Below are 15339 nucleotides of genomic sequence, written 5' to 3' on the forward strand. Positions count from 1 at the left end.
AGATCCCCCAAAATTCCACCATTCAACATCCCTGACAAATAGAAATCAAGAGTTTGCTTTAAAATCTCCAATGAGAGGAAAGCCAGGATCTCCCCAGGCAATCTATCCCATTTTGAAATAGCTCCAATTGTCACTATTTTGTCCCAAAGTTTTTATCTGCCTCTGCTCCATGTTCTACCCTTTGGAACAAATTCAATACTTCTCAAAGTCTGCTAAATACTTGAAGACTTATTTCACATTTTCCCTGATGTTAATCAGTCATTCTTATAAAACAATAAAAGATTGCTACATTTCTTTTTTTTAACAAATAGATTCAAAATCACAAACTCTTAATTTGAAAAGTTTTCAAATAGTTTAAAAATTTTTATTTGGTAACTACTGGTTTAGATGATCTTTAATGTCTCTCTGAACTCTGAGTCTATGATGCTATCTATGATTTTACTTTAATTGACTTCTCATTTAATTGCTTGTTGTCATTTGGGCAATATGTAGTCTTTAATTCCTCACACCATTCTCCCATTCTATATTCCATGTATAGCTAATACATGGAAACTACTATAAAGTTAGTACTATGAAGCAACCCATCTTTGCCCAGACTCTCATTTCCTTCATTATTTCCATTATTTTTTTTATTTCTCCTTCTGAAGTACTACTATATTTTTATATTTAACTTCAGAGGTCATCAACTAATCACTCTCTTGAGTGATTGTTCTATTTAAGGTATTTCAGAGCTCAATACAATCAGAATACTATCAGAAAAGTGGAGCACTTGAACCATCTGTAAGGAATGCTTCTCCATTTGGACTTTTACATCCTCCAAAACAGTGACAAATTCCTTTGAAAAGCATGGCTCTTCTCCCTGTTTTATTCTTCACTTGAAATAAATAGGATTGTTGAACAAATCACAGAAACTATGACCCTTACATGATCTTACCCTGCTCATGAAAAATACCTTGGAGAAAAGGCCATACTAGAAAGGTCAATGGTACCTCTATTCCTTGTTTCTACTAGTTTTGCCCTCAAAGGTATCTATAGACCTCTAAGTTTCTCTTTTGAAAGCTTCTATTTAGATGATAATTTTGTTTATGAAGTACTCACTCCATCACAACCCCAGGAGGTTGATGTTCTATTTGATGAATGACAAACAGGAAGCTGAAAAGGTAGTGTGGCATGATGAATACAGAGTTGGCCTCAATGTCTTTAGCATAAACTGACTGTTTGACACTGAATAAGTCACTTAATTTCTCACTGTCCTAGCCAGATCTCTAACATTTTAAATTTCAGAGCAGGTGATGAACTACAGTGGTTGAGAGTTTCCAGAGTCATATGTTATTAAAACAAAGAAGGACAAAAAATAATCCCGAGTCTCAGGGTGATAAATTAATTGAACTAGTTGTTCTCTGAGATTCCTCCCAGCTTTTGAGCCTAAAGCTCCAAGGTTAGTAAATTCCAGAGTAAATTTGGGATCAATGAATTGGCAGCACAGATTCTCAAATGTAATATAATCCCATCTCATTCTTTCAGTTTTAGGCTCAGCTCCTTGGCCTTCCTTTAGTGCCTACCCAAGGTATAATTGATAATAAACTGACTGCCTTTTCCATTGCAAGTCATCATTTGGAAAATATTACCAGGGTCTTTGTATATTTTAAATGGAAAGATACTGTCTTCTGAATCCACGTATAGTGAACAGAGCTGACAAATATGTATGAAGAGACATCAATCAGTAGGAGCAAAGATTTAGGATTGTAGGAGACCTTAGAGGTTGTCTAGTCCAACCCTTTCATTTTATTGATCAGAAAAGTTAAGTCCAAACAATACTTTGCCCAAGGTCACAAGGGTAGTGAGTGGCTGATCTGACTTTCAAATTCATGTCTTCTAGCCTCAAATCTAGTGTTCTTCCCATCATACTACTGTACCTTCTTTCCATCATGTGCCTCTATGTTTTACCATTCTAGATGTCAGTCGAGAAGCAGTTATTAAATGCTTACTATATGCTTGTAGTCAATAAAAAAGAAATAAGAAAGATTTAAAAAAAAGAAAGAACAGTGCCTGCCCTCAAAGAGTTTTATAGAATCCATAAATCCTATATGGGAAACACTACATTTAATAACTGATCACTTGCTTCAATGGCTACACTTAAAATTCTGAATAGCTGCAGTTTGGTTTCCTCTAGATTAAAGTGACCATTTCTCATACATGTCCCTTTATGAATGAAAAGACAGCTATATGTATCTTCACTCCTTGTTTATTCTAGTTTTGCTATCAAAGGAAGGCTTCTATTGACTTCCTTTTTGAGAGCATTTTTTCCAATCATAACTTTTGTGTGTGCAGATAGGTAGAAGTCTTTTAAATGACCTACTCTCAGAGTTCCCAAGTTTTTGTGAAACTTTTATGAAAATTTACAACATTTAACAATCATCTTGGGCATTATTGTTATTTACCATCTTGTTTTGTGACTTTCTTTAGATTTATCTTTTTTAAGGTATTTGTATCTTTTAAAATCTTTTCTTAGTCACCAATAAAGCTCAGTTCTACAAAGTTAGTACTATGAATCAACCTGCCTTTGCCCAGATTTCCATTTCCTCCATCATTTGCATTGTTCTTCTCATTTGTTTCTTTATTTCTGGTGCTGGAGTACTGATGTACTTTTATATTTAACTTCAGATACCATCAAATCCAATTGTCCTCAATTTGCAGAGGAAAAAAAAACTGAGGCCTAGAGAAGGGAAATGATTCTGGATTGGTTAGTTAAGTAACAGCTAGGATTTTAAACCCAGGTCCTCTGATTTCAATTTCATTAAGGAAATAGACTGATCCAATTAAAAAAAATAACTTCTTACCTTTCTCTCACTTTAAAATTGAAAGGTAATCGGTTGGTTGGTTTGTTTTTGTAAATAAAATGATCTTTTAAAATAACTAATTCATTGCTCATGAAATTAAAGTTTTTTGGGAATGAATTTGATTAAAGTTGAAGAAAAACAAACTCCTGCCACCAAAACAAAAGAAAACAAAACATACCTGGGCAACAGAATAGTTTGTCTCTCCATTTTGCTCATTTATTATTTATAGGATTTTAGAATTAAACCTGGAAGTAACCTTAGATGACATCATCTTGCCCTCCTATTTTATAGATAAGAAAACTAAGACCTAGAGAATTAAAATAATAAAGATAATAAATCTGATAATAATGATGGCAATCATTGATATTGCTTTCTATTTTACAAAACACTTCATAAATATTGTGTCATTTGATCTCACAACAACCCTGGAAGGTTGGTACTATGATCAGTTGTATTTTATAAATAGGAAGCTGAGGCAAATATTAAGTGACTTGTACAGAGTTTCTGAGACTAGAGTTAATCTTTGATCTTCTTCAGGCCCATCACTAGTGATTTGCCCTAGCTCACATGGGAAGTAAAACTGTGACTATAGCACTTGAACTCCATTCCTCTGATCCAAGTTTATTGCATTTTCAATTATATAATAAAAATTCTCTCTGCTGAATGTTAACACATCCAGATCTGTGATTTTGTTGGTGTGAGAACTCCCTCCCCCTTTGCAGTTCAGAATTAGAATGTTACTTAGATTAAGGAGTAGATGGTGGAATGAATAAGTAAAGATCAGAAAGGGTAAGTGATTTGCCCAGTACCACAAGTAGAATTTTAACCTAGATCTTCCTCACAAGTCTGGAACATCACCCATTACATCATTTCCTCTTTTCCCCTCTACTGAAATTGTCACAGAAATAGTTGCATAGAGCTAACTCTATAATATGATGGTTCTGACTTGGGTAGTTTAGAGGCAAATCCCAATCTAGGTTCCTGAGATTATTATTAAATGGGTACAGTTTGCTCAGGTAGTTGACATGATCCAAAGCTTGACATTGGAACTAAATGCAGAAATAACTTAATGATTCACACTTAGTGCTTTAATGTCTCTAAAATACTTTTCTCACAATAAGCATTATTACTCCATTTTTTTTTAGCTAAGGAAACTGAGATTTGCCTGGAGTCACCCAGCTAGTCAGTGACAGATCTTCTAATTCAAACAAAGCAAAAAAAATATTGAGAATTTTTTTTGTGGTGTTAAGTATTTAACCTACATTATTTTACTTAATTCTCATAATAACCCTGTTGGGTAGGTACAGAAGGTATGAGTATCCCCATTTTACAGGTCAGAAAACAGACATAAAAAGGCTACATGACCTACTTGGTGCCACATAGCAATTAAGAATTGGATAAAACCTCTTATCTACTGCTTGAAAATAGTCATGTGAAGAAGCATGATGAGTTAATGGGTAGAACATTGAACCTGCTATTAAGAAGATCATAATTCAAATCTAATGTCAAAACCAGTCTTAGAGATAGTAACTGTGTGACCCTAGAGAAGTTAGTAAACCTCTACCATACTTTCTTCATCTATAAAATGGGGGTGATCATAATATCTACCTTGCAGGATTGTATATAGCAAGGAGCAAATGAAATAAACTTTGTAAAGTGTTTTGCAAACTTTTAAGTGCTATATACAGTCTGGCAATGCTACTGCTGCTGCTGCTGACTTATTATTGTCTTCTAAGACTAGTAACCATAGTAACGATGGAAATGTGAATGGAAAGTGAAGGAAACAGATAAATTAACCCTTAAATTAAGCCATCAATAGCAAAGTTAATGTAACGTAGTAATTTTTAAAAATCCCAATAATGTATCGATTCATTAACTTTTAAATAGTTCTAGGTCTTCAAACTTTTTTCAGCTCTTAGTCTAAACTTGTCAGTGTTGGCTCCTCATGTCTCGAACATCACTTCAGGTCTTTAGGTTCTTTATATCCATTCTTTTCATTCACAGTCTTTGTTCCCTATCACTAAACTGGCACCATCTTCTGAACCTAAAAATAGACTATTGCCCTCCCCAATCCAAACAAGAGACACGACTAGAAAAGTGCCTCTAAATATTTTTGATCCAACTCTGTTAGAGGAATTTCTTTTTTCCTGGTATGTATATTGAGAGAGAAGTGGTAGATTTGATAGATAATGTTCTCAAAAGCAACTGCATAACTGCCGCTATCCAGGAAAGGTTATAGCTGTCATGAGAGTCTGATAACTATCTCAGCAGGTTAAAGGTTGTGAATCTGAGTTACCTTGGGTTGAGAATATGAAAATAAAATAAAAGGCTAGTGTGGTTAGATCATTATCCATTTCAGGGAGGATAGACTACAACGCATCTTCCCATCTTCTAATTGGTAGAGCTCACCTCCCTTAGGGCCATGGTCCCATTTTGGAAACTACAATCCTAGAGATTACTAAAGGTATCATGAATTAGTAGTGGACTTAGAAAGTCTAGGGAACTGAGTTTGCATTGAAAGTCCAATATTTCAACATTCACTAGCTGTGGGACCATGGGTATTACAAACTTCATGAAGGATGTGTTTCCCATTTTCAAAATGGAAATCATAATACTCATACTCTATAGCTCTCAGGGTATATCTTAATGAAACCACTCTGTATGACTTTAAGCTTCGTAGAATGTATCATCATTAGATTTTCTCAATATTACTAAGGTCATAGCTAAAAGAGAACTTAGAGGTCAACAAGTCTCCATTTTACAGCCGAAAAAATGGAAGCTTATGGAGGCAAGTGACTTGTTTAGGATTTCACAACTTCTATTTGAGGTAGGATTCAAACCCCTGTCTTCCTGACATGGAGTCCAGTACTCTATCCATTATACCACTTAGTTGATTCCAAGGATCTCTTTTAGGAAGGTTCTTGCTCTTAACCTCATCACTTCTCTTATCACCAACATTTTGTGAATCCATTTTCCCCCCAAATTAGTTCTTTTTTACCTTGAACTCAATTTATTCCATTTCTGCTTATAGGTCCCTTTCCAAAAGTTTGTTGGCTCCCTATTCCAACCCCCATCCATTGTAATTCTCTGAAATGAACTTCTGAATTGGAAAGAATTTTTGCCTAAAAGTCAGGAAACTTACATTAAGGCCCCAATTCTATCATGGACTTTCTATTGTGATCTTGGACTAGTTAATTCTCTGGATCCCATCTGCAAAATGGGGAAGCTAGATGAGATGATCTCTATACTGCAGGAGAAAAGAATAACGAAATAAATGAAATCTGGGTTTATATCCTGTCTCTACCTGTGTGATGTCAGTGAAATCACTTTACCTCTGCCAGTAACTGGAGAAGATGTCCTCTAAATTTTTTTCTAACTTTAAGTATATGATCATATGAGTTAACATTTTTTCTATGACACAGGTTGATTTCATTTATCTACATGTTTATATTAACTTTGCAGAGTATTGGTTCCAATTTCTCTCTATTTAGGAGTGACACTAGTAGAAATAAGAGGAACCTACAACTCAAACTGATTAGTGTGAGCAGTACTAACTTGCTTGCTTGCACAATGACTGAATAATAACCATGAGAAAATCACTTCCACTGACATTAAATTATTCAGGCTACACACATTTTCTATGATATACACTCCATCAACTATAGTCTCCCCTCTTTAAAAAATATACTGTGACTGAATAGATATTGTATACCTCAAAGATTTTTGTATATTCAGCTACCTTGTAGTATAAGCTGTCAGAATATAAATGCATACAGAAATACTGCACTTACAATCACATGTCATCTTTTTTAGCTGAGCATTTCAGACACTGAACATTACTCCCAGTGGCTCTTTATGGTGTGGTACTGTGGAAAGAGACTTAGTTTGGGAATCAGAGGACATGGGTTACCATTTCACCTTTGATTTTTACCTTAATGACCTTGGATCTTACTTAATCTTCCTGGGTCTTAGTTTTCTCACCTACAAAATAAATAAGCTTGAGTAGATGGCTCTAATATCCCTTCAAGCCTTTGCTGCTGTGGTGTGATCCATTTCAAAGGCTTAAGTAGGCTATCTACATGTGCCAGGCATGCTAAGTAATTAACAAATATCTCATTTTATTTTCACATCAACTATGAGAAATAGGTATTTTATGGTCCCCCTTTTATGACTGAGGAAACTGAGGCAGAGATTAAGTGACTTGTCACACAGCTAGAAATGTCAGAAGTAGGATTTAAACCTTGATCTTCCTGATTTTGACTCAGTGTTCTATTTGTAGGACTGCCTTTTCTCAAGTTCTCAAAATGAATGGAAGCCAATTAAAAATTAAGGGTCCTGTGAGTTATCTCCATCTCCCCACCCCTGCCAAGCTACATATCACATTATATACTATCAATTCATATTTTATCAATTTGCAGGATTTTCTTGATTAGTTATGGACAGCCTGTGGGTCACATATAATATAGCCAATGTCAAGAAAGCATTCCTCCAGGTCTTCTCTGTCCTCTAAGGGATCCATACTTTGTGCACACCCAAGCATGGGATTGTTATCTTAAAGTTGGAAAGGACTTGAGAGCTCATTAAGTCTGACTTTTCTATTTTTCAGATGAGGAATCTAGAGGCCAGGAAGAGTGAATGATTTGCCCAAGATTTCATGGGAACCATGAAGAATAGGGAATTGAACCCAGGGTGTGACACCACAACAAGTGTGCTTTCCAGTGGGCTGCAGACCATGCCCTCAGCCAAGCTTACTTTACAGTCATGGGGATTTAGTTTTATTATAAACTGCTGGGAGCCTTTGGTACTATTTTTTAATTTTATTTGCTAACATCTTTCTTCAAATCCAAATGGAAATCCCATAAAGAAGTGCAGGCTCTCTCGAGTTTTTTTGGAAATCTGCATGGAATCTGCAAGCTGCAGGAATTGCAATAAATCTAGGGCAGAGTGTCCTGGATTGCTCCTTCATGAGATACAAGTCCTAAGTGACTCTGATGCCTTAATTCTGACTCAGCAGTTTCAGCAAAGCCTCATCCCTTTCTTTGCTTTCACCCTGCTCGATTACATCCATTAGAAATGTAGCCGGGACTGGGAAACCTGGTTTTCAAGGTTGTTTATCTTGGTTAACTTTCCAGGCTACAGCAGGGGGAGAGGGAGAGGGAGAGGGAGAGGGAGAGGGGGAGGGGGGAGACAGGTAGGGAAAGAGATGGGAGAGACAAAGGGTCAGAGAGAGACAGAGACAGAGAGACAGAGAGAAAGAGAGACAGAGACAGAGTTAGAGAGACAGTGAGCCAAAGAGAGATTTCAAGGAGCTCTTGGTGCTTACCTGGTCCAAGCTTTGCAACAGCATAGAGAAGGTCGTAGTTGATGACTGGTGTGGCATCACTAATAGGCTGCCAGCCCACAGGAGGTGATGCTGGAGGTGAGATGAGAAACTGTTTTGCTGGCTGGGGGGGTGCCAAGTGAAGCTTGTCTCCATCTGTCTCAGGGGTCTGAACCTTTCAAACAAATCACGGACAAGAACCTCAGCATTCATATTAGGTTGAGACTTCATAAACTAGCATGAGAATGTGGTCTCATACTTTTAGAATATGAAAAATTAGACAATGAAAAAGCTAATACTAATTCTGGCCAAGATCTCAAATATGACAGTTCATGAATAGCTAAAATTCCCTCCAGGTCAGAAATGAAAGACTTTTGGTAGACAGCTGGGTGACTCAGTGGATACAGTGCTGGACCTGGAGTCCGGAAATTGTGCTTGTTCAGGCATTCAATTGTTTCCAACTTTTGGTGGCTATATGGATCATTGAATTGATGTTGTCAGTATTGTCTGTGGGGTTTTCTCCCCCTCCAAAATACTACAGTGGGCTGCTCTTTCCTTCTCCACTGAAGTAAGAACAGAAGTTTAAATGATTAACCAGGGTCACACAGCTAATAATTTCTGCAGTTGGATTGGAACTCAGGTCTTCCTGACTCCAAGACCCAGAACTCTATCCACTGAGTTATCTAGCTACCTTCGAATTAGGAACACTATTAGGGTTATTCCTAATATTATTCTTAATATTATTCCTAATTATTCATTTTCATTCTCTGATCCTTATTACTTGTGTGATCCTGGGCAAGTTATTTCATCTCTTTTTTTTCTTCTCCCCATCTGTAAAATGAGGTTAATAAATAGTACCTACCTCCCAGTTGCAAACCTTAAAGTTTTATATAAAAATTATTATTATTATTAATTTACTCATTATTATTCATGGGGTATCACACAGCCCTGGGTCTTATCCTTTATTATTATTCCTGGGGCATCAAACAGTCTTAAACTTCAGGAACAATACAATTCATTTACTTGTTTAAATTTTTTTCTGACTTTTAAAGATTATAAACTCCTTGAGGGTAAGACTATTTTCATTTCTATAGTTGCATTCTCAGGACCTGGATGGTGCTTAATAAATGCTTGCTGAATTGATTTGGCTTAATTTGTGCATTTTATGAAAAGTCAAAATTTCTCTTTAGGGGACATAAAGGAATCATATGTTGAAGGACACATGTGTTCCTAACCTGCATCACTTTTTTTTTAGTTTTTGCAAGGTAATAGGGTTAAGTGGCTTGCCCAAGGCCATACAGCTAGGTAATTATTAAGTGCCTGAGGTAGGATTTGAACTCAGATACTCCTGACTCCAGGGCTGGTGCTTTATCCACTGGGCCACCTGGTTGTCCCTCTGCATTCACTTTTTTTTAAAGTTTTTTTTTGCAAGGCAATGGGGTTAAGTGGCTTGCCCAAGGCCACACAGGTAATTATTAAGAGCCTGAGGCTGGATTTGAACTCAGGTACTCCTGACTCCAGGGCCGGTGCTCTATCCACTGCGCCACCTAGCCACCCCTGACCTATTTTTCAATGAAAATTGAGATTTAAAATTACTTCTTTTCACTCCAGAATCTTTCTTGATCTCCTTGGGATGAGCTTATTAACCTAAATTCCCATTGTAGAACCTGCTTTTTCAAGTATTCTAACAAATACATCTCAATATAATTGATTCTCTTTGAATTTTTCACTCTTTTTTTAAAGTCATGTACAACTCTTTGTGACCCTATTTTAGAGTTCTTTTTTGTTTTTTTTTGGTTTTTGTAAAGCAAAGGGGTGAAAGACTTGTCCAAGATCACACAGCTAAATAAGTATTAAGTGTTTGAGCTCAGATTTGAACTCAGGTTCTCCAGACTCCAGGGCTTGTACTCTATCCAATGTACCACCTAGCTGACTATTTTAGAGTTTTCTTGGCAAGAAATATTGGATTATTTGACCATTTCCTTCTCCAGATCATTTTACAAATAAGGAAACTGAGGCAAACAAGCTTAAGTGACTTGCTCAGGATCATACAACTAGTAATTGCCTGAGCAAGATTTGAAATCAGGAAGATAACTCTTTTTGACAGTCTATATCCACTGCTTCATCTAACTTCTCTCATATATTATGAACTAAATGGTTATTCAGTTAAGGAAAAAGAGGATAAAGTGCATGAAAAATGATATTTTTACCTGTGCAAAGTAGAGTTTTAACTTCTTCCCTCTGAATTGTGTTTCATGGAGCTCTATTCTGGCCCGAGCTGCAGATTTGGGATTGCTAAAGTTTATTCGTACTCGTCTGAAACTCTTGAACAGCTGAAATGTCACACAATCATCATAAGTGCGGAACAGTCCCTCGAATTTCTCCTTGACAAAAAAAACACACATGTGCAAAAATATAAGAAAATCCACTGGCACTTAATATATATGGTTTCATTGATTACACAAATAATTAAAGCCTTGATTAAAGCAAAAGAAAAGAATATTATTTAATGATTTATTTTTGATGGTTATTAGTCAGTTGTAAATCCTGTCTAGAGACTTAGCATTTAAAACAAAAATCAAACCCAAATCATGAGAATACAGGTTAATGAAATATAGATAATATTCTGAATATTATTTCCTATTCTATTCATCATTATTCTATTTATTTTTATTGCAAGTAACAAAACCAACATGCTATATGTTCTTGTCAGGGAGATGACTATTAAGCAAACAACATTGTAAAATGATTTTGACTCTTCTTTTTCTAAAAAAAAAAGGTATTTTTTTTTTCTTCAGACAAGTTAGTACAGGTAGCGACAGAGATGCATGGGGGTTATGAGGAAATTTCAGAACCAGAAGGGATCCTAATCTCAACTTGTAGCCAGAATGAACCTGGAAGTTCATGTAGTCCTCTTATTTTACAAATGAGGAAACCAAGTCCTTGGAATATGTATTGATTTGAACATCTAGTTCAGAGATTGAAAAGCTATCTACCTGCAGGGCCAAATCCTGTCTGCCACTTCTTTTCCCAGGACATTGAGCTATGAATGGTCTGTCTGTGTTTTGTAAATGATAGTTTGCTGACCCCTGATTGTGGAACCCCTTCAAGAGTTAAAAGAGCTGAATTGATGGACCCAAGATCACACAGCTAGTTGGTGGCATAGCTTGGGACTAGAATCCAGGTCTCCTAATTCTCATTTTTACCATCAGAAGAGGGGAAACAAGAATAAAATTCATACAAGAAAAGGAAGAAGTGAATTATGAGAGAAAAAAAAAACCCTGGAGATTTTAGGTGAATACAAGCATAATTTATGGTTATCACATGTGAATGAAATAAACTAGTGGCATGCAATAAGAAGCCAGAAAAGCAATATGTAAGATTACAATAATGTGAAAGGTCATTGAAAGGAAGTTGGACTTTGGTAATTGAAAAACTCAGAAAATACATAATATCACATATTTCCAGCTTCTAGTCACTGAGAAGGAACCATGGGAACCTGATGTTGCATGCATTGCTACACACAATCTTTATTATTTGGGCTAAGCTGTTTTTCTTTGTCACAAGGGAAGCTTTACTTTCAGGGTAGAAAATCTAGAAATCATTATGAATTAGAAATGAGAAGATCAATTTAACTTATTTTTTTCAATAAACATAATATAAGCTATGAGATCAATATGCCTCTTAAAATAATTAATAGCATCTAGGACTACATTAATAGAAATAAAATGCCTGGATTACAATAAATAATCATTTTATTGGGCTCTTTGCTATTAATGTCCTCTTTGGAACATGGTGTTCAATTTTGGGAATCATTTTAATGATTATATTTAATCTCGTCATTTGTTGTTGTTCAGTTGTTTTAGTCATGTTTGACTTTTTTGTGACCCCATTTGTAGTTATCTTGGCAGATGCTGGAGTGTTTTTACCAGCTCATTTTACAGGTAAGGAAACTGAGGCATGTAACAGGGTTTGCCCAGAGTCACACAGTAAATGTCTGAGGCTAAATTTGAACTTGGGAGCTCCTAACTCTTGGTTGAGTTTTTTTTTTATCCATTTTACCACCTAGCTGCCCTAATATAAATGGGAAAGAGCCTACCCCTCAAGATAAGGTCTTGTTATTCAATTGTTATTCAGAGCCAGTTTCTGACTCTGTGACCCATTTGGGATTTTCCTGCCAATGATACTGGAGTAAGTCTTGAAAACTGAAGCAAACAGGGATAAGTGACTTGCCCAGGGTCACACAACTAGTAACAACTAGTCACACAACTGACGGGGTCAGATTTGAACTCATCTTCCAGACTCCAGGCCCTATCCACAGCCTAAACTAGATGCTCCTTGTATTTAATTACTTTGGGTTTATTGTCTTAATTTTTTTTGTATATATGCATTTGTTGTCTACTTCAATAGAATGTAAAGTCCTTACAAACAGGAATTGTTTGATCTCCTAATATTTTTTTAATAAAAATCATTTTGATCCAACAAATATCTGTTAAAACAGTAGCAAAAACATAACAAAAAGCAAATATCTGTTAAATGCTCACTTTGTATTAAGAAGATTCAAAGATGAAAAATGTCCCTGTTCTTGCATCTTGTGTGCATAGCACAATACTTAATATATAATAAGTATTTAAATATTTGTGGACTGAAGTGCTTCAACACCTAAGTCCATAGAATTTCTACTGCATCATATTGTCTCTCTGTGGAACATCAACAACAACCACCAACTATGGTGCAAGTGATATAGCTCTTTAATCATTTTTTTCTCTCTTATTACATTGATAGTGTCTACTACCTTTTGATGTCAATCTCTTGATTATTTTTCTAATGTCCCATTACAAAGTTATAGTCTCTTAGATTTCAGAAGGACTTGAGAATTCTCCTGAGAGTTCCTCAGAATAAGGATTCGTTAATGTATCATCCTTGTCAAATGACCTGGATTGAAGGCCCACAGGTATTAATCATTTATTAACTGTTGTTTAGTCCAAATGGTTTATTGTGCCCTCCTGGGCCTAGAGGACACAAAAAAAATTGGTGTTCTAATTTCTTTCCCTAAAAATCACTTTAATTCACAAATATATGTTAAATGCTCACTTTATGCTGATGATAAAGGAGACATGAAGATAAAAAATGTCCCTGTCTTTAGGAAGTTTACAATCCAACAGGGAAGACTTTTGAAAAATATTTTTGATAAATTAGAGTATGATCAAGTAAGCACTTGGGGGGTTCCAAATGGAGTAGCAGGAAATGTTTGAGGAAGAGGACCCCTTCTAACAAGAATGAGAAAGAGACTTCATGGTAAGAGATGGTTGTCCAATTGGGCTTGGGAAAAAAAACTGACAGAAAAAAATATGGATGAGTTCCTTCTAAGCCTAATGGGCAATGCATAGTAATGAACAATGATGAGAAAGAGAGGAGGGAACTGAGAAAAAGGTCAGTAACTATGGACTACTCCAGTTTATCCAAACTGCAGAGTGAAGGTGAATAATGAGAAATAAGACTAAATAGGTTGATTGACATCAGACTCTGGAAGAATAGAAAATGCATGTAAAGAAGTTTGTATTTTATTAGAAGGCAATGGGGAGCTACAGAAGGTTTTTCAGGAAAGGGTTTTAGGCTGCAAATTCATCTTATCAGCCTTCAAAGATATCTTTCTGCCAGGCTTCTTGCACATTTACTTCCTTCACTTTCCTTGCTACAGAAAGAGTGAGTTCATCTGATCCTATGGTTCTACATGAGAAGTCTATGACTTCCCAGGTTACCACCAACACATATATGATATGCAAATACCACTGGTGTGTTTAGAGAGAAACACATGTGTATTTATAGACATACATGTGGTATACACACATGTACATATAGGTCTTCTCCCTTTTTTTAGAATGTAAACTACTGAGAGGCTTTCTTGGACATTTTTTCTTGGACAACTAGGTGATACAGTTGCTCCTGCAATTGTAATTGAATCTAAAGTTGGGAAGATTTGAGTGCAAATCCTGTCTTATAATTACTATCTGTGTGATCTTAAGCAAGTCACTTCATCCTCATCTGTAAAATGGGAAAAATATTATCACCTATACCCATGATAGTTGTGAGGATCAAATTAGATAATATCTGTAAAATTGTAAAATGTTTTGCAATTCTTAAAATGCTATATAAATGCTGGTTGTTATTAAATAACAATAATTCAAATATTTTATTGTATAACAAAGCATGTATAGAAACATTTGATGTTAAAATTAATATATTAGATATAATTTAAATTATGTCTCAACTTTATTATGTAACAATGCATTGTCATATAACAATTATGATAATAATATTATTATATGTTTATCCTTAGCTCTTAGAATAGAGACTAATTTGTTCAATAAGAACTTCCTCATTCATTTCTTCTTTGGTTACAAAAACCCAGGAGTTCCAGCTTTGCTTTCAATAAAATACAGGTTGGAATTCAGTAAACCATCAGTCCTTCCAGACTTCATAGTGTCTATTCCAAGCCAACCATTTCTGTCCTTAGTTCTCCATTGTGTATATTCTGTTAGTTCTTAGCCCTATCCTTGTTGATAGCCATCTCAATCTGGTCTTGTCTGAGGATCTAGTAACCTACATCTAGTAACCTTTTACAGTCTAGCTCCAAACTATCTTTTCAGCTTTACTATATATTACTCCCCATCGTGAAATGTAACTTTCAGTCTAACCTGCTTGCTCCCTATCCTTTGAATTTGGAGTTCTATCTCTATATATTTGCTCAAGCAGTTCCCTCATATTTAGAATATGCTCCTTCTTTTCAATCTTTCTTTTCCTTCAAGGTTCACCATGATTGTTGCTTGTTGTGAAAATCTTTCCTTGATACTCACAATATGACTTATCTCTACCTCCTTAAATTACCTTATATTTGGTTATTTATATACTTTGTTGTCATCCAAGTGGAATATCACCTCTGAGGGCAGAGACTGTTGTTGGTTTTTACTTCATATGTGACTGATTTGAGCAAATATCTGTGGAGTATCCTCTAGAAAAGGTAATAGAACTTGGGTTGAGAGGGGAGACATAAAGAACTTTCTTGCTTTTCATACTTAATTACAAGTTCTAGCTGGGAGCAACAGTCCCATGACCCAGCCCCTCATGTAGGTCCTAATAATACAAGGCGGACTATATCCTGTGCTCAATGAATACTTG

At 35.7% G+C, this 15339-nt stretch overlaps 1 protein-coding gene across 2 annotated transcripts in view; it reads right to left on the reverse strand.

Annotated features, from left to right (window-relative positions):
- RCAN2 (regulator of calcineurin 2) overlaps nucleotides 1–15339 on the reverse strand; it is a 304597-nt gene that overhangs the window by 16613 nt on the left and 272645 nt on the right. For both annotated transcript variants that reach the window (XM_074237103.1, XM_074237104.1), the window contains 2 exons: nucleotides 10371–10544; nucleotides 8164–8335 (listed from right to left, as the gene is read on the reverse strand). In XM_074237103.1, coding sequence (XP_074093204.1) covers nucleotides 8164–8335; nucleotides 10371–10544 — 346 coding nt within the window. The remainder of the gene's footprint in view (nucleotides 1–8163; nucleotides 8336–10370; nucleotides 10545–15339) is intronic.

Source organism: Macrotis lagotis, chromosome 5 (genome assembly GCF_037893015.1).
Source record: "Macrotis lagotis isolate mMagLag1 chromosome 5, bilby.v1.9.chrom.fasta, whole genome shotgun sequence".
NCBI classification, from domain to species: domain Eukaryota; kingdom Metazoa; phylum Chordata; class Mammalia; order Peramelemorphia; family Peramelidae; genus Macrotis; species Macrotis lagotis.